Source organism: Thrips palmi, unplaced genomic scaffold (genome assembly GCF_012932325.1).
Source record: "Thrips palmi isolate BJ-2018 unplaced genomic scaffold, TpBJ-2018v1 HiC_scaffold_2, whole genome shotgun sequence".
Classification (NCBI taxonomy): Eukaryota; Metazoa; Arthropoda; class Insecta; order Thysanoptera; family Thripidae; genus Thrips; species Thrips palmi.
The window spans coordinates 3,337,277-3,361,162 of NW_023144629.1; the positions used below are offsets into that span (position 1 = coordinate 3,337,277).

At 55.7% G+C, this 23,886-nt stretch overlaps 2 protein-coding genes across 6 annotated transcripts; both read right to left on the reverse strand.

Moving 5' to 3' along the window:
• Nucleotides 1–25: 25 nt before the first annotated feature.
• On the reverse strand, nt 26–3,587 carry LOC117646872 (WD repeat-containing protein 37). The gene is made up of 10 exons (XM_034388167.1): nt 3,404–3,587; nt 3,066–3,248; nt 2,920–2,990; nt 2,712–2,831; nt 2,418–2,606; nt 2,164–2,336; nt 1,820–2,072; nt 1,597–1,735; nt 1,229–1,475; nt 26–1,144 (listed from the first exon to the last, which is right to left on the reverse strand). Exons 2-10 carry the CDS (start codon nt 3,224–3,226, stop codon nt 1,016–1,018), a joined length of 1,482 nt encoding a protein of 493 aa, XP_034244058.1. The 5' UTR covers nt 3,227–3,248; nt 3,404–3,587; the 3' UTR covers nt 26–1,015.
• A 491-nt stretch (nt 3,588–4,078) lies between these two features.
• Nucleotides 4,079–23,726, reverse strand: LOC117646990 (ral guanine nucleotide dissociation stimulator-like 1). 5 transcript variants are annotated; one of them, XM_034388452.1, is made up of 16 exons: nt 10,061–10,171; nt 9,887–9,929; nt 9,626–9,667; nt 8,893–8,994; nt 8,623–8,819; nt 8,006–8,250; nt 7,769–7,920; nt 7,332–7,544; nt 7,125–7,235; nt 6,867–7,031; nt 6,640–6,780; nt 6,355–6,557; nt 5,983–6,097; nt 5,672–5,894; nt 5,409–5,543; nt 4,079–5,321 (listed from the first exon to the last, which is right to left on the reverse strand). In XM_034388452.1, the coding sequence occupies exons 1-16, from the start codon at nt 10,066–10,068 to the stop codon at nt 5,167–5,169; spliced, it is 2,250 nt and encodes a 749-aa protein (XP_034244343.1). In that variant the 5' UTR covers nt 10,069–10,171; the 3' UTR covers nt 4,079–5,166. The 5 variants fall into 5 exon arrangements, with proteins under 5 accessions (XP_034244343.1, XP_034244345.1, XP_034244341.1 ...); XM_034388454.1 differs by lacking the exons at nt 9,887–9,929; nt 10,061–10,171 and adding an exon at nt 23,361–23,726; XM_034388450.1 differs by lacking the exon at nt 9,887–9,929 and having other exon boundaries at nt 10,061–10,865.
• Between the last annotated feature and the right edge of the window lie 160 nt (nt 23,727–23,886).

Below are 23,886 nucleotides of genomic sequence, written 5' to 3' on the forward strand. Positions count from 1 at the left end.
AAGAAAAAACAACAAAGACATCAAATATTGTTCATGACTAAGATTTATTTCTTAAAAAAAAAAAAAATGGTGCAAGCACCACACCAAATCACAGAGGAGGAAACTAGAAAGACTAAAATAATACAGGAGAACATAATTAAAATAATCATTTTATGGTAACACCTCCTTGCAAGAAGCAGGACCTTAATTTATGACGATGACTTTTATGATAAACTGACTTGACAAACTCAAAATCAGTGTACGGTAACTATGCTCAATTTTATTACAATATAAATTTATCAATGTCCTAAAGTTGTAAATAACAAACTTAACAGCAGATAGAGAATGCTTGATGAAGGCAATCAGTCAATCGTGCAAGACTTGCAACTCCCTTTGAAAAAAAAAAAAGAGTTGCTTTATTGATAGTTTATTTGGATGAATGACAGTATCTTTAAAAAGATGTAAACATTAGCTTTCAGTCTCGAATAATTTCAACGTTCAACTCAGGAAAAATACCAAATGCAAATGTATGAAATAAAATGAATGAGTCTTGCTATGAACATACATTTTACTTTAAAAATGGTACCTTTAACTATGATGTATGTACAATTCAATTTTCTGATCAGAAGGGACCTTTATGTTGCATCAAAGGCAGTTATACTTGTCAGCATAACCTTCCAAATATATCAAGAAAATAATTGAAACCATCACCACGGAGAATTCTTCTCCATGCCATCACAAAGCACCTCGGTATGCAGGGGACACAAAGCGAATAGATACACTTAACTGAAGACAAAACCAGGATAAAATGATCCAATCGGCAAAAGCCGAAATGGGATTTCACACCCCTTCCCTCTACCTTACTGTAAAAAAGCTTGAAACAAAACCAAAATAAGAACAGCAGTAATACATGGGGAATGTCTAATGCAGCTTTGAAGACAAGCAGAAAAATAAAATAGAATAAAAGCAAGTCACAATAGTAATTCCTGTAGCCACATTGACCATATTAAAAGAAACAGAGTTAAAAGCATTATTATTAATTTTCTTTACAAGGTTGTATTGACCAACCAAGAACCAATCTATCAAAACCACATGAATAAAAGTTAGTTGGGTAGTCTGCCTTTTCATCACCCCATGCCACACAGCACACCATTCGTCGATGGCCCTGAAAGAAACAAAATCAAGATGAGAGAGATGAAGGATTAAAAACAATAAACACCCAAAGAAAATGGGAAAAAAAACACCTTACCTGTCTACTGGAACGAGGTAATCTTGCCAAACGATTGCCATTAAGATCAAACAGGCGTACTTGTCTGTTGTCGTAAGGAATTGCAATCACTCCAGAAGGGGAAACAGCTAGCTTATTAGCAGATGAATCTGACCGAATGGTAGCAAGGGGTGACCGCATATTTCTGAGGTCCCACACTTTAACACTCCTATCATCAGACCCTGAGACAACTTTATCCTCTCTTGTGAAAACTGCACATGTTACAGTCCTTTAAAAAAAGGAAAGAAAACAAGATGTACAAATTAGCTTATTGTTAATGAGTAAAAAAACACAAAAAAACTGTGAAACAAGCCAAAAACTCCAAACACTCAATATATATATATACTTACTCAGTATGCCCTTGGAAGACAGAAACAGAGTGGATAGGTTCTCTGAAGTCCCACAGCCTAAAAGTGGTATCAATTGAAGAGGTGACAACTAAACGCTGAGAGTGGTGCGAAGATGCATAAGTAAGCTCTTGGTCGTGGCCTGTAATCAGCGAAAGTACCATAGGAGAAAGTTTCAAGTCATGTTTGCAACATGTATAGAAAAACAAAGGAATAAAGCACATACCTGTTAGGGAATGCAAGAGCTCTCCAGTCTCTACATCATAAAGGGATGCAGTTCGGTCCCATGAAGCTGTTATTATCTGGTCTGCATTAGGAAGCCAATCTGCTGCCATGACAGCATTTGTGTGCCCAACCAGCTCTCGCACGGGTGTGCGTAGACAGGGTGACCCGTCCATCAACTCAGCTTCATAATCATCAGCTCCATAGTCGTCTTTATCACAGCCTACTTCATCTTCATCCATTGATGACGGTTTCTTCTACATGGAAAAAAGATGACACATTATAAACTGCATATGTCCTATTAAAATTAAGAATTGTAAAATATGGGAAATGGAATAAGTTACTAACAACATGCTCCCATGTCACTGCAGCTTGCCAAATGTGGGCAGTTTGATCGCCACTGGCTGTGAGAACCAGGTCTCGAGATGGGTGAAATTTGATGGAGTTCACAGAACCCTGGTGTCCCAAATACTGAAGTAAGCATCGTCCTTTTTCCACACTCCATATGCAGGCGCTGTGGTCTGTCGTCATATGAAAATTAGTCACCAAGGTTGTACTTTCTTACATTTAAAATTTGTGGCGGAAGGTAATTGATCATGTACCTGCAGATGCAGTTCCGATAAGAGGTTGTCCTGGCCTAGCAACAGATACATCCCATACGCCATCACGATGTCCTGAGAACTGTCGGACTAACGAGCAGCCTATTGTGGGTCCCTTGAAACTGGATACAATCTTGCTTGTCTGAGCTTTCAGCTTGTGAGCTGTTTTTAGTTTCTGAGATGAACCAATACCTGACAAGGTAAGTCAGAGAATGAAACACAGTTTTCATTAATACAAAGGGAATGAGATTAAAATGTTGACAAAACAAAACCTGACTTCATTTTACTTCATCTTACTTTTCAGTTTGGAGGCTGATTTTGTGATGTGGTCGAAGTCTGGACAGTCCACCCCAGGCTTCTCATAAGATACTGCTTCCCTTTCTAGCCTTTCATTCAAGCTGTCCACTTTTTCTTGCACTAAAGAAACAAACAAGGCAAAAGAGAGGGATGGAAAGATGTTTCTACTCTAAAGAAGCCAAACCAAAAGTATTGAATTTTTGCTTACATTGCGCGTTCTCAGTGTATAATGACTCAAATTCTCTTTCAATCTGTGAAAACAATTCTCGTAACCGGGCACTGAAAACAGAAACTCTTCGTCAACAATATGAAAGACAACCATCTATCAGACTAGATCAGAAATACCACACTAACCGTAGCATTGGGGGCATGGTGGAATCACAGTCAAAGTCATATTTCAATCTACCCCCAAATGCAGAAGATTCTGAGTCTGCAGAAGCCCGTGGAAAGGAACCGATTCTTTTGCTTTTTGATGGCTTCCCACTTGAGCCACTGATCACATCATACTGAGGCATTTTCTCAAGGGAAGACTTCTACCTGCAAAAAAATTGTTATCATACGATTATTTTTTGTGACTCTTGATGGTTCATGAAATAGTTAATACAATAAGAGTACATCTGAAAAACAAGGATCTAAGTCACATAACCTCTAAAGGTAAACATAATGTACAAAGTAGTAACCAAGGCACATACATTAAGATTATTTTCTTGAACACAAATTTGCTTCATTCGGACTAATTTAAATATATGCACGAAAATTTAACTAAATTCAACACATCTCAAGTTTGTGGGGATCAATGTCAACTACAATTTCTTTCGTTCTCCACCACCGAACGAAACTGTCAACTGTCATGGGAGCAGCAGCAGAAGCAGTAGAAGCAGAAGACTACCACCACCACCGCTACAGCCCCCTTCTCCCCTCCCCTCCCCAGTTTTTGTTCTTCTCTCTTGCAACTAACCTACGCTCGGTACTTTCGTTTTAAAAGAAATCTACCGGTTGATTCCGGTGAGGGTGGATTAGGACATCATCGGGGAAAGGTGATGCCATAGGCCTATGGTAATGCCATGACTGCAGTACGTCCATTAACCAACCCCCACCTGCTGATTGCAAGTTTTCGAGTTTGCCCCTCAGTTTCGGTTATATTCGGTCTGACCGAGGCTAGCACGGTGACTTCCCTGTGAGAGGCAAGTTTAAAAGTGTCTTAGAGCTTTAATCCCTCCTATGGTGCTTGATGTGATAGACATCTTTGATCAGTCTCGTCCGAAATGTTTTGAAGAAAGTCAAAATGAAGTAAAAAAGAAATATTTTAATCATGTCATGACCTCCTTTCACCACAAGTATGTTTGAAAAAGAAAACAACAACAACATCAGGGTTTTCTTTTCCATTGGAGTTTATTTGTGAGAGACAGATGAGGAATGAGAGATACACATTACAATGATATTTATAATTAAAAATAGATAGTAACCATACAAAGTAAGAGCAGATCATTCACTTTTACATATTGTAACAAGTTTTAGGCTTACACTAAATTGCAACATAAGTAACAAAACAATAAGACTTTTAGCCTTCCAACAGAATTATAAACAAAACATGATAACAATAAACATTAAATTAAAAAAAGAAAACTCCTTCAATAAGACCTACCTATCAAAATAATACACTTTATTATATGAAGGATCAACATTAGTGCCTAGAAATTCTTTTGTCATTTAAATGATAACAAAATGGTCAACATATCTTCAAGGAAGAAATTATCACATAAATTTCTTGTAGTGGTTTGTTTGACATCAGTGCCATCACCCATACTTTATTTTTATTTTGAAGAGCCTTTGTTTAACATTTCAAAGATTCCTTGCTTATAAATTATTATGAAGTCCATGATGGCCCACCACGTTCACAGAACAAATAGTTTTAGTCTTTGTCTTAGTCTAAAGCTTAAACTACAACATTGCACTTTTTAAAAGGGGGGAATAAAAATAAATGTTATGACGTGACTAGGTTACACTCAGGAAACAAGCCTGAGAAAGTGCTGCAGCGCTCCAGAGATAGCATATTATACTTGAGTTTATCCACAGTGATCAGCTTTATAAAAACACATTTTTGCCATTTTCTCAGCAGAAAAGAGATAGCTGGATCTGTTTTCCTGCATTTAAACACAACTTTTGGCAACCAGCAATTCAATTCATTCGGCAATTTTTCAAATCAAACTTATTTAAGTTAATACCAAAACTACACAGGTACTGGTAACATTACTTTGAATACTTTTCTTGAAAACTACAGTCATATCCTTTTCTTAAACTTAAATCTCTTGGCACTATGTTGTCATTGCTGTATAAATAGTGAAAGGGGGGGGACATAGTACATTTACTATCACTCTATTTTTAATGTGACTTTACGTTCCACCAGGGAACTTTACTAACACTCAATTAACAGAACTATCTAAACAGATGCTCATCATGTCCCTGGGAGCAGCTTTTTGGAAGATTTTGTTCTGCATGGTGGCACTGGAGCAGGTTCCTTCTTCATCTTCTTGTTGCGGAGAATGAAGTTAAGATTGAATTGTGTATTTACTGCATAATAAACATTTGCATTTGGAGGAAGAAGCATTTCTGTAATGAAAACAAAAACAAATAAAAGCAATCCAAAAATTGATAGTAGACAAGGAAAAATATTAAAAAAACAGAGTTATACTATACCTTTGTCTGGCAATATTTGGGATAAACTGTAGCTATCTGGGTTACCCTCAATTCCCAGTTTAAGCATGGCATTCCTAATAACCTGAGGAGTTCTCTCATTGTTGCTGAGCATAATGCTTTTGTACATGATGACTCCTGCAAACCAAAACAAGATTTAAGACAACGTTAAAAAAAAGAAAAATATAAATAAAATACTATAAATAAACATCTCTACAAAGAGAACGGAGTTGTGCACTAAACTCAGGAGGTTCCTAAAGAATTACCTTCCGTCTCTGGCCCCTCAGGCTCCACCGTCACCCTAATGATGTAGAAGTCCATCGGGGTGTCCAGGGGGGCCGACAGGTTGAGCTGTGCGTTCAGGTGCGGGGGGTGGGGGTGGTGCGAGCGACTCGTCTGGTTGTTGCTGTGGTTGCTGCTGCTGACTGACACATCCAAGGAACGCAGTGAAGAGCTGCTGGAGGAAGACGACATCTGCGATGGCGACGCCTGTGGAGCCAGTGCAGGAGCAGGGTCATGTACCGACCAAAGTTCGTTCTCCTTATTTTTCTTTTTCAAGTTTTGACTTCAGACTCACCTTGCGGTCTAATGAGTCGTGTGGCGAAGAGGGCACGCTGTCTAAGTCACAGTAGAATTGGCTGCTAGAACTACTGGACGTGCTGGCTATGGAGTCATTCTTGCGGTGTCCGAGCCTGAAGAGGACACACCCAGATGTTAGCATCCAGTTAGACACAACTTGTTTCAGGCGCGGATCCAGTGGCGGGCAAACGGATAACTGACCCTCCCATGGACACTAGAAAGCCGCCTGAGAGGAAGACGAAAAGCCACACGTTGCCCCTGTAAGTAGGCAAAAAGTGCTGCTTTGTCCCTCTCGGCTCCCCGGCTCTGGATCCGGCACTGACTTGTTCGAACTAGGGGCTGAAGCAGCTGGAGCAGCTGGAGCACTCACCCAGGTTTCCTCTTGTGGCGCACGTCTCTGGACGCAGTGCCTTGGCTGGAGGCGGCGTTGCCGTTGTTGGTGGACGGTTCGATCTGGCAGGACAGGTGATACGCCTCACGATCGTCCAGGACCAGCACCGAGTCGAACCAGCGGTCAAACAGAGGGTCGTGGGGAATATTGTAGGCGTTCGCAGCCCCTTGAAGAAGCTTGATCTGCAAGAAAGAAATAAAATAAAATTGAGTTAAATAGAAAACCAGATCATAGCATAGTTTAGAATGGACTCTGATGCACTACCTGTGCCAACACTTCGAATTCCTTCCGACGCTTGTCAAAGTTAATCATTCCCTCTCCGACCATGTCTGGGATGGCAGTGTCTATCATTGTCAGGTCAGTTAAAAACGTGCCCAAGTAAGGTATGGTGCCGTGACTTATATTCTGTAACAATATTAAAATAAAATAGACAACCCAGTGCACAACGTACGGAAAATCAATTCACATCTTGTTGCATCAATGAGTCTCACCCCACTATTATTTTGCTGTTTTTGAAAGACTTTCTGTAGCTGCTTGTCGTGCTCGCCCACTGTGTCCGCGAATTTGGCCGTCCCCTCTCGCATCAGGAGCTCCCTTTGAGCCCATTGGTTGTTCTCTTCGCTAAAAATCCGAGCCAACTCTTCATAAACAGCAACCTGGGGTGGAGCAGCAAACCAAAAAAATTACTGCAACAGCGGCCAACAGTGGGTGAGAGACAATGTACGACAATGGCAATCTCCCTTCCTTACCTTTTCTTTGTTAATTGTCTGCCATGTTCGTTGTAATCGATATACAGGATTAGACTGGAGTCCAGAAATAATTGCTTTGAGAGAGGAAAAGTTTTTGAGGAATCGCAACTCCTGAAAATAAAAATAAGAGAATCCCATAAAAACTTGCACATTACGTTATTTTTTAATCCTTGAGTCATTGAGGGCTGGCCCTTTAGGTAGTCCCACCTGAGCTATGTCGATCCAGGTGGCGATGATCTTGCCCCTCTCGCCGGGCTTGAGGTCGGAGTCGGTGAGCACGGTGCTGATGACGCGGAAGGACACGGCGTTGAACTGGTTCACGGTGGCCAGGACGGTGGCGGCCTCCTGGCTGCGACTCTTGTCCCGCCGCGACCACACCGCGCCCAGGCACTGGTGGGGCACCAGCTTGCGGAACAGCTCCTGGGGAGGGAAGCGAGCGATGTTGTTGTTGTTTCTAGTGCAGTGTCGGGTCCAGAAAGGTTTTTGTTTTTGCTGGTTGTTTACTTTCGGGCGGAGGGGCCCCTGCGAACGGTAGGGTAGGCAGGCCCGCCGAACAGCCGTGTCCTCCTGTACGGCCTACGCTGCGCTTCGCAGGGGCTCCTCCCCCCCCCTCCTGGCCACAGCCAGAACGGCCCTGCCCTCACCATGTCCATGCGCGTGAGCTGCTCCGCGAAGTGGGCCTCGGGGACGTCGGGGAAGTTGTACGGCAGCCTCGGAGCCAGGCCGCCGTTGACTAGAGCAGTGTTTTTGTTGTTCGACAGGCACATCGAGTCCCCCGCGAACAGATGGCAAGGGTCTGCAGAACCGAAAAAAAATTCCCGCCATTAAAAATATGAAATTAAAAACCGATATTGAATGGACTGTTTGTGTTTCATTTTTACCCATTATCTGGTCGTCGCGGTGAAACTTGTCGAACCGGAAGCGCACTTTGACGTGCAGCTCCGAGTCGGGGAGGTGCTGCTTGCAGAACATGAGGAGCTGCTGCAGGACGGGGTGCTGCGGCGGGTCGCGGAAGTCCTCCGGGAACGAGTCGAGCCACACGTGCAGCGCCAGCACCAGCGTCTTGCGGTGCTGCTCCAGGATGACGTCATCCTGGTCGTCCGCCGAGCTCGACAGGGTGTCGTACCTGCACCAAGAGAAGCCGTTTCATGGTTCGAACAACTGCGCAGGTAAAACTGTAGCATAACGTTGCAACTTTCTTCGAGCGTTCTACAAGCGCACAGCTTCCCCTGATCTACACAGCAACCCAGCGGCGTGAGAACCGCTCTAGTGCAAGCATGAGAGGGAGAGAGGCACCCTTCTCTCCCGTGCAAGGGAGACAAGACACGCAGTGCACCGCGGGCAGCAGGTCAGTGGGTGGACGGCGTGGGGGCGGGGGCCTTGGCGGGGGCCTGCTGCAGCAGGGGTGTCGCCGTTGGCACGTTAGTGCGCCCCGTGCCGCACCCACGCCGTGTAGTGCATCGGCGTGGACCGGCCGGAGAGGCGCGCGGTCTCTTACCGGTCGAGCAGCAGGTTGAGGACGGTCTCGGTGGTGGCGAAGGTGCGGTAGGTGGCGAGGAAGACGTTGATGTACGTGGACTCGAGCTCGCCGTCGTCCGTCGCCAGGCTCTCGACCAGCTTCTCGAGCGTGGCCGCCTTGACGAAGCGCACCCGCACCGTCTCCCACTCCAGGTGAGAGATTCCATCGTCGGCGTCCTGGGGGGACAGGAACCCGTCAGTTGCGGCAAGTACACTTTTAAACATTTGGAAGTTTTGGTAGTGTACTCACGGAGGCGATAGTGCGCGTGGGTCGGTGGTACCGGACCTTCTTGAGGTACACAGTGTAGATGGCGCCCTCCGCTCGCTCCTCGCCCCACAGTCTCCAGGTGGGCTGCAACCGGAAGCAGGGTTAGTCCGATCGGCAAACCGAAAGTAAAAACCACCCAAAGGGCGCCGACAGTCACGACGCTTCGGGCAGTGTTAATTTAATCTACGCATGCTTGTTTGTGCCAAAAAGTGACTGTCCTGGGCCAGCAGGCGTCTTACGTGAGCGTGTCGCGTTCGCGCGGTTCAAGCGGAAAATCGGCCGACGTGGGTTCCAGGTCGTCTATTTATACCGAATCGGAGATGTGTCCCCCCCCCCCCCCCCCGGCCTAGGCGGCCTACCCTTCGACCCCGCGCCGCCCCGCGCCACGAGCGCCCATGCCACACGCCTTGTAAACATTATCGATTGTTGGTAAATTCACCGGAGGTTCACAGGACGGAAAAACGGGGTGGGGGGCGGCTAAATCTGGAGCCTCGCGGAGGCTGGCTTCGACGTGGCGAAAGCGTGGCAGCCGCGGCAGGGACGCGGCAAAAATCAGCCACGGTAAAATGATTTTAGCGAATTTTGTTCCTTTTTTTGCGGCGACTAGGATAAGGGTTAACTACATGCATGCATGCACGCACTTCTTTACTTCATAGTGGGACGAATCTTTTAATTGGCCCGCGATTCCCTTCACACATGCATCCTCCATACATACGTCCCAACAGGTCCAAGGGCAGAGGCTGCGGTAGATACTAACCTGCAAACAGAAAAAGAAACGACAGCCGTTAGACATGAGGGCCCCGAGACGCATCGAAAAGCAACAGAAGCAATGCAGACAAACACACAGAAGGAACAGGAACATAGGACAACAACAGCGCCACCACCGACATAGCGAGCTCATCGAAAAACAAGCAGACACACTGGACAAAACGACACTGTCACACAAAAGCGACGCTGCTGCACAGACTCGGATTACCGGCGCCGCATCGGAGCAGTGCGCTGCTGCGCCGCGCGTGGCTCTGGAAAGAGGGAAACCATTACGGGCAGGGCGGGCCTGGCCCGCTGCACTTTCTGGACAAAACAAGTTATTTCAACCCTGGATACGTGTTTCAGACATGGCTTTGTGTTGTTGTGGCGGTTTTTGATTTACCTTGACATACCAGGTGGCGGCGGGCTTCTGCTGCGGCTGGCTCTTCCTGCGCAGCGACAGGTTGGGGGCGCAGGCACACTGCAGCAGCAGGCTCTTGAGCCCCCGGGGCGCCTGGGGCGTCATCGGGGAGGGCGTCCAGTCCCGGGGGCTGGCCTCGGGGACGTTCAACGTCCTCCTCACGGCCTCCGGCTCCCCGGGCGGCATGGCGGGGGGCGCGGCGGGGGGCGGCACGGCGGGGGGAGGCTTCTCTTGAGGCGTCTGCAGTGGCGTGGGCGTGCCGAGCGAGCCGTGGGGCGTCTTCACGCTGTCGATGGAGCGCTGCAGCACCTCCACCAGTTCGTTGCGGAGGTTGTTGAAGCGCTCGTCCATGCCGTCGCTGTGGTCCGCGTCGCCGTCGCCCGGGCTGGAGCCCACGGTGCCCGGCGGGCTGATGGGGATGATGCCGAGGTCCGAGGGCCGGCGCATGGCCAGGCGCACGGTGCGCGCCACGTCCTCGTCGTCGTCCTCGGCGGCGGGCGACACGGGCACGGGCGGCGCGCTGGACGGCCGGCGGCGTCGCTTGGGCGACGGCAGCACGTAGCTGATTTCGTCCGTGGGCGCCAGGAAGCGGCCCGGCGTGCCCGGCGAATCCTGCACCACCACCACGCCCTCCTGGAAGTCCGCCGGGATCACCATCTCCTCGCCGTCCACGGGCGTCACGGACACGACGGGCACGGGCGACGCGCACTTGACCGACAGCGACCTGGAGGGCGACAGTCGCGGCGACGGCGTCCCCGGGCACACGACGCGCCGCGCGTCGAACTTGATGAAGCCGAACTGGTCGACGGCGAAGCCGCGGTCGTCGATGGGCCACGTGGCCCTGCAGCCCGGCTGGCCTTGGTGGCCCTCCTCGCCGTGCTGGCCGTCCACCAGGACGACGGGCAGCGGCGACGGCGGGTGGCGAACCAGGTCCTCCACGGCCGTGATGCCCGCGTTGAAGGCCGCGATGGAGCGCCGCACGTAGCCCGGGCTGGGCACCACGGCGTCGGCGGCCGGCTTGGGCTGCAGCAGCGGGGCGTTGGCGCTGGCGGCGTCGTCGGCGTCCTCGGCCTCGAAGCCGGGCGGCGGCGGCGGGATGTCCCGGAACTGTGGGGGCGGCGTGATGGGCGCCTGCAGCGGGGAGCCGGCCGGCGTCGACGGCACCGGCAGTTCGCAGCCGCCGTCCGCGGGCCGCGCCGCCCCCGGCACGGCCGCCCCGGCACGGCCGCCCCGGCACGGCCACCGCGGGCATGGCGACGACGGCGATGGCGGCGCGTTGCAGAGCTGCAGCCGGCAGCCCTGCGGAGGAAATTATTCAGCATTGCGAGCCGCGGCCCGAGTCCCACAGGCCGGTCTTGCGCGGCAAGGCGGCAAGGCGGCAAGGCTGCAAGGCCTGGGAACCGCTGGGAACGGCTCCGCGTTGCCTCAGCCGGCCAGCCAGGCAGCCAGCCATCGCGGAGTTAGCAACAATCCGCGTGTTCCAGACGATCCAGCACCGCCGCGCGGCGCGGCTCCCCGTGTCCATTTGATTACTTCTGCGGACGCGCGCTCCTCTCAGTGACCAGTAGTGCGCGGCCCACATACACTGGAGCGAGCCGACCAAGACAACGGGGTCGTCTGGCTGGCCGGGCGAGCGCGACTAGCTTCGTGAGTGCATCCAGGAACTACATGGCGCTCTCAACCTCGCGCTGGTGCCCCTCGCGTATTTATTAAGTGGATTGTCAATCGCAATTGGGTTACAAGGCAGGGGGAGGGGCGGGGCAGCGGCGAACGGGCAGAGGGATGAAAGGGGGAGGGGGTTGATTGGCATCAAGCAACAGCCCGGTATGAGAAATGTCAAAGTCGAACGACAGGCCCGAACGTCACAGCAGCACCGCACTTGATTATTCACATTTACATTCATCGGCACAGACACACACACAGCCTTGTTCAATAACAACTCAACCACAGCGGCGATGACCGTCCAGCAATAGCCGTGAGGTGGTGAGCCGCTAGCCGGTGTTGCGTCACGAGCAGATGATGGACGGATTGGAGAGAGAGAAAGAGGTGAGGAGACGCAGAGGTGGGAGCGAGAGAGACGGGGGGAGAGGTTCGCGGGGACGGAGAGAAGAGGAGAGGCCGAGGTGTGCAACGACTCTTGGCCTTGGCTCCTCGCCGCAGGACTCGGAGGACTCGCGCATTGTGTCCAGCGAGTGCAAGCGCGTCTGCCCACAGGGAACCCACAGGACACCCACAGGACACGGAGGCGGTCAAAATCCCGGACGCGTTTTGAGCTCCAGAGTCGCTAAATGGGACTGGAACCGAACGTGTGACCCCACCAATGGATTGCTCTCCGAACGAGGAATCCATTGGTGGGGTCACACGGCCGGTTCGAGTCCTGTTTAGCGACTCTGGAGCCGGTCATATTGCTCTCTCGCACTCATGGTGCGAGCGACGAAAACGACTCTGGAATCAGTCGGCAAGGTGAGGCAGCAGGTGACGATGCCCCCCGCCTGCCGGCCGCCGCCCCACTGGAAGGTTGACACGCCACGCGCCACTCCTCAATGGAGGGCGTCGCGGCGCACATGTCAACACGCGTCGTCAACACGCGATCAGCAGGTATCGGCACCGCGCCGCCAGTGTCAGGTTCCGGCACTACGTCACACATACTCTCACACACACTCACAATACACACACACGCACACGGAGGCGCGACCGCACGCGAGAAGATGAGTCACCGCGCGCGTACAGTGCTTATCTCGCGGCCGGCTGAGCGGCAAGTCCGCGCGGCCGGCCGGGGGACTACACTGCGAAAGAAGCGAGAGCAGCAAACGGCCAAGCTGGACCTCGCACGCAACAACAACAACACAGGCCCAGCTGTAGCGATATCACTACACTTGGCGAATACGACAAACCGGCATCGCGTTTGCGACTTTGCGACGGTCAGTGTTGGAGGGGGAAGGCCGTACTTCCGCGTTGACCGTGTCGCGCGGCCGAGCGAGGCCTGCGGTTGGCCAGCGGTGACGTCACCACCACCACGCAAAGCGCGCCAAGCGCTCCCGCGCTCCCGTTTTAGACAGGGAAGCATTCTCACCGCAGAAGGCTTTCGCGGACGGCCCCGGCGGCGCGGCTCGGGTTTAAAAGGACCGCGCGCTCGAGTCGCCTATCGTAAGGGGTCCCGTGTGGGTGCGAGGGAGACAGAGCGACGACACTGGGAATGCAGGCGGGCCGGTTAATCTCCGGCGTGTAGATTACAAGCGAGTCGGGCCGTGAATCACGCAGGCAGTGGCGTGCCGCGGACAGCGCCGACTCGACGCGCCTTTGTCACTCTTTCAAACGGCCTCGTCTCGTCGCGTTAACCATCCTCGTCACTCTTTGGCAGTGTGGTGGCGACGACTGGCGCTGCTATTTTGGCTCGAGCCCACCGCGCGCCACCCCGGTGCCCGTTTCCAGTGGAGCAGACACTGCCCTTTGAACACGTAGCCGTTGCCATTCCCAATCGGCCGAATCGTCTCGCTGGAGCGAGGCAACGCACAGTGGGCCAGAAGGCCGGTGGAGGCGGCCGAAGCACTGGACGCGTTTAGAGCTCCATAAACAGGACTCGAAGCGAACGTGTGACCCCACCGATGGATTCCTCGATCGGAGGGCAATCCATTGTTGGGGTCACACGTTCGGTTCGAGTCCCGCTTAGCGACTCTGGAGCTCAAAACGCGTCCAGAGTTTGGAAACGCCCCCGCCGGTCTTCTGCCCCACTGTGGGCCGCCTCGCTGCTCCGCCGCTACGCTTCGCTCCTCGTCGAGCCGAGCTTTCGGATTAATTCCCCGGCTAACGAGCACTTGATGGCGCCGACGGCAAAAAGGGGGGCTCATGCGAAAACCATTTCGGGGCGAACACAATGACGGCGTTGTCGTCGCCGGCGAGGCACCGCCCTGGACGCCGCATTTGGCAGTCACCGCGCGCAGCGCCACTCCCACACAAACACACTCACACACACGCACTCACCCACACCGAAACGCACACACACACACGGGCAGCGAGCGCACACACGTGTGTGGCCGGCCAGGCCTTATGGTCCGCGGCGGCCGCCGGAAGGCTCTCTCTGCGCGCGAAGCCGCGGCGCGCGCCGCGCAGGTCGACGGAAGACTGAACGGCGTGCAAACACACACACACAGACACTCACACACACAGACACACCGGCGCGGCTCAGCCGCCGCCGTGACGCGCCCGCGCCGCACCGTCCCGCTCCGCGTACTCCCCCGCCGCGCGCCGCGCCCCAGACGGGACCGTGGACGCCCACAGGCCCGCGCCGCCGCGGAGAGAGAGAGAGAGGAGGGGGGCGGCTTCCCCGGCAGGACAGCTCACCTCGCCTCACGCCCGAGTGCCTCCAAGCCGTCCGCGCCGCTCCGCCGCTCCACTGCTGAATGGGTTGGAGCCGTGCGGACGCATGCCGATTTAGTGCAATCCAAGCCAACGCCCGGCACCTCCCCCCCCCTTTCCCCCGGGCCGACTAACCGACCACTACACTACGCCCGTACTACGTCCCCGCGCCTCCAGCCAACTCCAGACTGCTCTCATCCCTCTGTCTCTCTCGCACTCATGGGGCGTCCCCTAAGGGAGCGAGAGAGACAGAGCGACGGAAACGATTCTCGGGATCGCACAAATTCAACTTTTGCCTGTTTTTCACCGAAGACTTCTACCGTTTGCCAGGCGTCGAAAAAAATTCCCCGTCAAGTTTGTGTTGTGTTTTTGACGGTGTGGTTCAACGGACCGCCATGCGCGTGGCCGCGGCGGCGGGGGCGGCTACCGCGTGGAGTGTCAACAAAACGCGTTCTCCGAGCTCATCGGCCGTTCGACTACACCGCGAAAAAAATTAAAATCAGCCTCTCAAGTCACGCTTTTTACTTTCAAGAAGTACAAAATTTTTCTAAAAATCTGTTAGTAATTTTTCAGGGTTTTAAGTTTGTATTTTTCCTCTTTTGAGCGTGCCGCAATCGGCGCAGCTCGTAAAGGCCGCGAGGCGGCGCGAGAAAGTGGACCTTATTGTCCGACCGCCCAGCCATCGCTCTGTCTCTCTCGCACCGCCGCCGGCCGGTACGGGCCGCCGTGAGTGCGACAGAGACAGACTCAGAGGAGCGCCTCCAGGGAGTGCCGCGGCACGCGCAGCGCTGCACAGTGGGCCAGAGGACCGGCGGCGCCGGAGGCCAAAACTCTAAAAGCGTTTTGAGCTCCAGAGTCGCTGAATGGGACTCGAACCGAGCGTGTGACCCCACCGATGGATTCCTCATTCGGAGAGCCATCCATTGGTGGGGTCACACGTTCGGCTCGAGTCCCATTCAGCGACTCTGGAGCTCAAAACGCGTCCGGGATTTTGATGGAGAGCCCCGTGAGTGCGACAGAGACGGAGCGACGGCTGTAGCCAGTGAAAGAGGCCCTGTCGAAAACGCGCGCACGCTCCAGAAGAATGTCTACTTCACAATGCCCCACATGTTGTATAGTCCCACGCGGCGCACCCTCACACACACAGACAGACAGACAGACAGACAGACAGACAGACAGAAACGGCACGCACAGAGACGGAAACGCCTGCGGCCCGGATCAGGCAACTGCAGCACACGAGTGCGTTGCGGGTTGCCTATCTGCCGCAGTGCAGGCGCTCTACCCCGCCGCGCCGAGCCCTGCAGGGCTGCAGGGCTGCAGGGCCCTGGCCGGGCTGCGGCACTGTGTTATCGACAGTGACTGACAGGCGGCGGTGACGGGCAGCAGGGCCAGCAGCAGACTGATTCCGAGGGGCTCTGTCTCTCTCGCACCTACACGGGACGCCCCACGAGTGCGAGAGAGACGGAGCGTCGGGGCGGCGGAATGCGGCGCGGGGCGTGAGAGCCACAGGCAGCCACGGCCGGACAGCCACAGGTGGTTCTTGGAGAGGCGAGCGGCTAATCAGGTCTAAAAGGGCCGTGGCGTGGCGTGCCGGCCCCCTTCGCTCTGTCTCTCTCGCACTCATGCGGCGGTCCGTGCGGGTGCGAGAGAGACAGAGCGAGACTCTCGGAATGAGCCTGCTGGGCGAGGAGAAGGGCCCTCGGCCTCGGCCGCCTCGGCGCCCGTCACGCGTGCGTGTCACGTAGTACTGCCTGGCAGTGCCTGCAGCTGCAGCGCGCCCTACACTGCCAGAAAGGGACAGCACGACAAAAAGACTCACTCCGGGAAGCCGGTCCAGCGCTTCACTCGAAACAGACCTGATTCCTCACTTGATGTTGCCTTTCGGTGTCCAAGCCCAAGCCTTCGCTCGCGCCAAGTGAAACCTCGGCGAGCCTTGCATTGACTTGGCGCGCGTTGTTGAATGGAGCTCGTCTCTCTGAACTTCAGCCGGCCGCCGCCTGCCTCCAGAGGCGGCGGCGGTACACTGGAGGCGCGGAGTATCGCCGCCAGCAAAGCCCAGCAACGCCCCCTACCTCACGGCGGCATCCTCGGACGGCGGATACCCCGCGCGGCAGAGACTTTACGATACATCACCGGGACTCCACCACGGCCCGCTGCCCGCCGCGCACCGCGCCACAGCGCTGGCCGGGGCTACGCCCTCTCTCTCTCTCTCTCTCTCTCTCTCTCTCTCTCTCTCTCTCTCTCTCTCTCTCTCTCTCTCTCTCTCACTCTCTCTCTCTCTCCCTCTCTCTCGGACCGGTGCCTCGGGCGGGCTAGACCATCGCAATGAAGACCGTGTACTGTGCATGGCGCAGCGCCAGGGGAGAAGGGGGGGGGGGGGCAGGGCATGCCGTTGGTGTTCCACATCGGCACCGGTTGCAACACCAGCCGACCAATCGCCGCATAAGTTGTTGCTCCTAGGACTGCCAAAGAGAGTTCGCAAAATGAGAGAGAGAGAGAGCCGATCTTTTTTTGCGAAACAGAGTCGCATTAGGAGTCCCTGCTGAAATGCATCAGTATCTCGAGAAGTGGGGCAGTGCCGAGGCGGTGCGGCAGTGTGAGAAAACTGAGAAAACAGCGCAGAGTGCATCGGCGGGCCGTCCGGGAGCGCTGCTGCTGCAAGCCGAAGAAGAGACGCGGGTTCAAATACCGCCACCTTTCCATTCCTCCTCCTCTTTTTATATACCTCTCTGCCTCTCTCTCCGCTCTTCCCTCTGCCATTTGCGCCCTGCAGCCTCCAGCCGGCCTCCAGTACGGCAGTACGGCACTGGTCCAGGATCTTTTCCCAGAAGAGAAAACGCCGCAGCGCGGCGCGATGAGCTACGACTGTGCCTTGCCGAGCCGCGCCCTGCCCCGCCCCGGTTGCTTCCGCTGCCCGCTGTGACCCGGGTCGACTTCCGTGCCAGTCCGCCCGGGGGGCAGCTCGATCCATTCCATGTCATTGAGGATGAATTGGGCCGGCCGGGGGCCAATCGTTTCATTCCGCCGAGAATCCGGTCCTTCCCTTTCGATTTATCTGTTCGTTCCGTCGGTTAGTCTCCCTCAATCATTATCAAAAAGTTGTAATGCGAAAAGGAGGAAGATGGAGTGAAGGGGGATTATCGATGCGCACTTGGCCTTTGAACCGAGAACTCTCCAATGAACGGACATAATTCTAGGTCAAGCGTATCAAAGCTTGAGCCACCCGCAGAATAATAAAGGGTCTGAAGGCCCTTTTTTTTCTGAAGGCCCTGACCACACCGTGCTGGTGCCGTTTTGACCGTCTCTGCGGTTCAAGGCCCCTCCCCCCCCCTCTCTCTCTCCCAGGCCGCCCCCGCTGGCGCGCGCCACCGCGGTGCAGGTTGAGAGGCAAGGAATGTCACACTGTTAAAAGTGCGAGGCTGGAACGGGCTGGCGCGCCGCAGTGCAGTGTGCCAAAGCCAGGCAGGCCAAGCCGGGCCAAGCTCCGCGCTTGACGGCCTGACGCGAGCCTGACGCAGAGGCATCGCGCGGGAAGGCGCGCTCGGGGGGCGGCGCGGCGATTGTGTGTGCCGGTTGGTACGACTGCCGTTACTTAGTGGGCGGCGCGAGGTTTTCCTCTTGTATACAGCGGCGCCAGCGACCCCACGCCTCGCGCGCCGAAACGCCAAAACGCGCCAGCCGGGCGATGCGCAAAAGTCCGGCGCTTGCGTGCATCCTCTCGCGCTTCCAACGAAAAATAATTGAACGTCTCTCGCTTTTAATTGTTTGTATTTATTTTCCCTCCAAAGTCCGCAGAGTGGGCTGGCGGCGGTGGGACCGCGACGCCGGCCTTCCCCGCCGCTTCCCCGTCTTTCCTTTCCCACAGGCACGGCACGGCGCGGCACGGCGCGGCACGGCACGGCGCGGCGTGGCCGGGCAAGGCGGTACGAACCGCCACGCCGCGCGCGGCTTTCTACGCGTGCTTAAGGCACACCGGATTTCCTGCGGGCCTGCCGGCCCTGCGTCTTTTGTTGTCTTATTTTCGGACTGGCTTCAGTGATACTCTCTCACGGGCCGTCCGCCGCCCGCCTCCAGCACGCTCTGTCTCTCTCCCGCAACACGGGTGCGAGAGAGACAGAGCGAGCGGCCTTTGCGAGGTCTTGACGGTCTTGACCGCCACCGCGACGTGCGCGACGACGGTCGCTCCGCACCGCACCAGTGTAGTGTCCAGGACCGGAGCGGCGGCCGTTTTGTCCGACATGCCCTTCGGGACTTCGGGCCTTCGGCTTCGGCCGCCGTTCGGCCCGGCTTCGGCATTCCCTGCGGACTGATTCCGAGGGTCGTTTTCGTCGCTCTGTCTCTCTCGCACCCATACGAGACGCCCCATGAGTGCGAGAGAGACAGAGCGGCGCCAGCCATTCGGCCCTAGGTGCCCTAGGCCTAGGAGAGCGGCCCGTCCGCGCGCTCAGTGTGCTCCGCGGTGCGAGCGAGCGTCCACTTTGCCCACAACAACAACAACAACAACAAGCAGCGAGTCGAGAACAAGGTCGAGGATGAAAGGAAAGTACGAACGGTGCGGCACCGCCGAGGCTCCGCCGGCATTCCACCACACCGGAGAGAGAGGGGGGGGGGGGGAGAGGGCACGAGGCGACATGAAGGACGAAAAAAAGAAGAAAATGGACAGATCCGTGCGCGACTAGACAGACGGCGTCGACGACCACGCCACTGGGATGGAGAGAAACCGGCGCGGCGGTGCCATGGCCTGCCCTGCAGTGTGGGATCGCTATGGACCGCGTTCGCCGCGTTCCACAGTGGGCCAGAAGACCGGTGGAGGCGGCCAAAACTCCCGACGCGTTTTGAGCTCCAGAGTCGGTAAGCAGGGCTCGAACCGAGCGTGTGACCCCACCAATGGATTCCTCGTTCGGAGAGCAATCCATTGGTGGGGTCACACGCTCGGTTCGAGTCCCATTTAGCGACTCTGGAGCTCAAAACGCGTCTAGAGTTGTGGCCGCCTGCACCGGTCTTCTGGCCCACTGTGCGTTCGCCGCGTTCGCCGCGTTCGCCGCGTTCGCCGCGTTCGCGTTCCCGGCGGCCCGGTTTCTCCGCGGCCCCGCGAGTCTGCCGAGGCGAGGCTCGCGAGGCGGCGTGGCGGCGCGCCGTTCAATCGAACCGCTATCGCCAAATATTGTTATTTCGGCCGGGGGTTTCACCATTCACCGCCCTGGCGGTCTTGATGGTCTTGATGGCGGCGTGCGACCGCGGTCCCGCGATCGGGCGCCGCGATGGCCGTCGCGCTGTCTCTCTCGCACTGGCGGGGCGCGAGAGAGACAGAGCGACGGGACTGCGCGCGCGGTGGGGGGCTTTTAGCGCCGCGTCGCCGAACTAGTGCCAGGCTTGGTGCCAGGCCTGCTGAGTCCTCTGTCTCTCTCGCACTCGTGGGGCGTCCCGTGTGGGTGCGAGAGAGACAGCGACGACAAAGACTCTCTGAATCAGTCTTCGGGGTCCACCGGGTCGCAGCGGCGAGGCGAGGCGAGTCGCAGGCACCTGCTATCTCTCTCCCCCAATCACTGTCGGGCTGTTAGCTCGCGAATAAGCCGGATGTCCCGAGGCGAGCGCGGCACAGTGGGCCAGAAGACTACCGGTGGAGGCGGACAAAACTCTAGACGCGTTTTGAGCTCCAGAGTCGCTAAGCAGACTTCGAACCGAACGTGTGACCCCACCAATGGATTCCTCGTTCGAAGAGCTATCTATTGGTGGGGTCACACGTTCGGTTCGAGTCCCATGTAGCGACTCTCCACCGGTCTTCTGGCCCACTGTGCGCGGTGCCGCGGTGCAGCCCCCGCTGCTGCTGCTGCCGCCACTGCTCCCCGTCCACCGCTCGCTCGTTCGCGCGGCGCGCGCAGAGTGGCGCAGACTTCCCACGGGCCGCCGGCCGCGCCGCCAGCCGCCACCAAGATGGCCAAGACGGCCATCAGCGCGTCGTTCGCCTCGTTGCCGCGACACGTCGTCAAGACGACCACCACGCAGGCCATGCAACCGCACGCAACCAACTGCCTCAATTTATAACAAATTAAACCAAAAAAAATCCTAAGCAAATGACCCTAATTTTGTTAAGTTTTAACTAACGGCGACGCGGAGACAACATCATTTCATTACTTTTATAGCGGTGTGGTGTAACAGAACCGGCTGAGAATGAAATAATCAAGGCGGGAAGTTCGCGTCCCAACTTTATCCATTGAGTGTCTTGCCGCAATTTGTTGTCCGCTGATGATCCTTCTTTTTTTTGGCGAGTCTCAAAACTGTGGGGACGCTCCGGCGGAGGCCAGTTTCACCACCGCAAGCCTCATCATCATGATGGTGCCTTGCAGCTTTCTACACTGTCGCTGCGAATCGTCCGCTTGTTCGCTTGCGGCTTTATCTAACCGAAAACGTCATTAGCCTAACGAAATCCTTATCCAGCACGCCTCGCACACAGCTCGCCTCGCCTCGCCAGCCCGTCCGAGCCGATGAGTGTACACTGGAATGGAGGAAACGCACGACTACACTGTAGCAGGGACTGTGGAATCGCTGTTGTTGTTGATGGCGACCGACTGACGCACAGTGGGCCAGAAGACCCCCACCGTGTGACGTGTCAAAATCCGCGACGCGGTACACTGTATAGGGCAGAGGCACTAGCAAGTGCACAGTCCACGGCACTGCGTGTAGTGCTTGGCAGTGGCGCGGAAACCCCCTTCGGCGTTCCGGATGTGGTTTGCCTCGGTCAACGTGCGTCGTGGGAACGACGGAAAGAACACTGCAGCAAGGATCCGGGGATCGGTGCGACGCAGTGCGGCCGGACTTCCACTTTTGGCTCCGTTTTCCGCTGTTGCTCACATTGTTCTCGCTGGTTACTTTCTTCGGACGAACGAAAGTGGCTCGCGGGTTGACATACACACACATACATACACACACAGTCACTCACAGACACTGAGTCACACGGAGCGTCCTAGGCAAGGTTGGTCGCACACGTGGTCGGAGAATGGGGACGACGAGTTTTAAAGTAATTTTCACCTGTTCGGCTTTACACAGTACACGGGAAAAAAGAAGGAGATGACATGACGGTGTGATGGTGTGACAGACAGAGAAAACGACACAGGAAAATTCATCATGAAAATTCATCGGACATACAGGTGAAATTCAAGAATATGTACGCTGCAATTCAAAGTTATGCTGATTTGGTCAGAGCCGGGAAGGCGACAGAACACTCCCCGGCAGCGGCAGTAGCCGCCCGGCCTGGAAAAAGAAGCCAAACACCTGCCGGCCTAGAACAGAACCAGAGTCTCGTGGCGAAACGTTTTACGAGCCGTGTTGAAAACGGAGCCGGTCGCAAGCGGTGCGCTGCGGGATTGAGAGTATTACGGGCATTACAGCGATTCATTTTCGGACACTCGAGTTACAGTGTCTCTGCGGCCGGGACGCGGGCACGCCCCCTCCTGAAAAGTGGAATTCTGTAGGACCTTGGGCGGTGGCGGCGCTGTCTCTCTCGCACCCGAAGGGGACGCCCCACACGAGTGCGAGAGAGGCACAGTGGAGTCACGGGTTCCAGCGGTTCCAGCAGCGCGACGTCCAGACAGGGGTCGTTGCATCACCATCCAACAGGTTGGCCAGACACCGCCACCCGCGCGCATGCCCCGACCCAGCTCGGCTCGGCTCGGCTCGGCTCGGCTCGGCTCGTGAGGGCACCCCGCCCTGCCCGCCCTGCCTGCCCTGCCCTGCCGGGCCGCCATCGAGAACCTCTCTGCGTTGCGCCATGCCGCCACGCCGCCATGCCGCACGGCGGCGCCTGCAGACTGAGAGTCGTTTTCGTCGCCCTGTCTCTCTCGCACTCGTGGGGCGTCCCGTATGGTTGCGAGAGAGACAGGGCGACGAGAACGCCTCTAGTCCACTGGGAGCCTCCAGCGCGAAGGGCGACCTCGCCGACGACGAGCACGTAGCGGCCGCGGAGCACAGCGCAGTACGAGCAGCAAACTGAGAGTCACTCTGTCTCTCTCGCACCCACACGGAACAACCCATGAGTGCGAGAGAGACGGAGCGATGTAAACGACTCTCAGTCTGCAGAGCGCGAAGCGAGCGAAGACAGATATGGAGCACTGTTTAGCGGCACGGCCATTAAGCCAGCATTAAGCGCTTAACAGGGCTCGCAGCATGCCCGCGGGGTGTCCCACGGTGGGCCAGAAGACCGGTGGAGGCGGCCAAAACTCTACACGCGTTTTGAGCTCCAGAGTCGCTAAATAGGACCCAAATCGAACGTGTGACCACCAATGGCTTGCTCTTCGAACGACGAATCCATTGGTGGGGTCACACGTTCGGTTCGGGTACAATTTAGCGACTCCGGCGCTCAAGAGAGTTTTGTCCGCCTGCGCCGGTTTTCTGGCCCACTGTGCGTCCCAGGGCCCAACTGCTGAAACGGGGAAAGTTCGCCAGGCTGTGGGATAAATTTGTTGTAGACGGTCGGCACCGCACGACGCCAGCAGCGACCCTTTAATGAGAAAGTGCGTCGTGAACAGTGGAGTGGAGGGCCCCGCCGACGGAGACGCCGCTGCGTTTAGGTCGCGGCGCCGCGACGCACCTGGAAAGGAGTGAGCGAGAAGGTGGACAGAGACAGAGACCCAGACACCCTCGCCCGATTTCCCAGGCAGCCGTGAGTTCGGTTTCAGTCAGTTCTGCAGGGAGACTGTCCGGTACGGACTAGCAACGCAAATCGGAAATTGAGATCCATTAGATTGATTTCGAGAGGCGTTTCCGTGGCCCTGCCTCTCTCTACGGGACACCCCACGAGTGCGAGTGAGGCAGAGCAGCGGGAAAGACTAGATCGGCACTGCGTGCAGTGAGAAGGCCCTCCCTGGCATTCCCCGAAGCCGCGGCTGTCTGAGAACTCCCCCTCCCCCACCCCCCGCGAGACACTCACCAGACTCTCCACATCAAGGCTCATGTCTGATCGGACATGGTTCAGGGCCCCGTCCACTTCGCAGAGGGGGGACGAAGCCGGGCTCGGTCGGGTATTCCTTTGCGTCGAGCAGGTGGCAGCATGCCGCACTGTTCACTGCACTGGCACTGCACTACACTGCACTGCACTCTCGGTTCGACTCCCGGACACTGTCCCGGACACTGTCGGCGACCGCGGCGACCGCGAGACCGGGGCTGGGCTTTGCGTCCAACGGGCCCATTGACAGGTAAATCCCGTTGGCCCGAGGGCTGGGCTACGCTGCTCCGCTACGCTGCCTGCTGCGCCGTGGCAGTCGGCGGTCGCGGCACCAGACCAGCTGCTTGTTGGTCGAGCTGGTGACTGCCAGCCGCCCCGCCAGCCGCGCTCGGCGGCCCGCGGCTGGCTTACCTGCCTGCCAGCTCCGTCTGCCCGGCGCCCTCGCCTCGCCGCCCGGCCGCCAGAGCGCGCGCGGGGCCGCGCGTTTAGGCCCCTCTCCGCGCGCATCCTG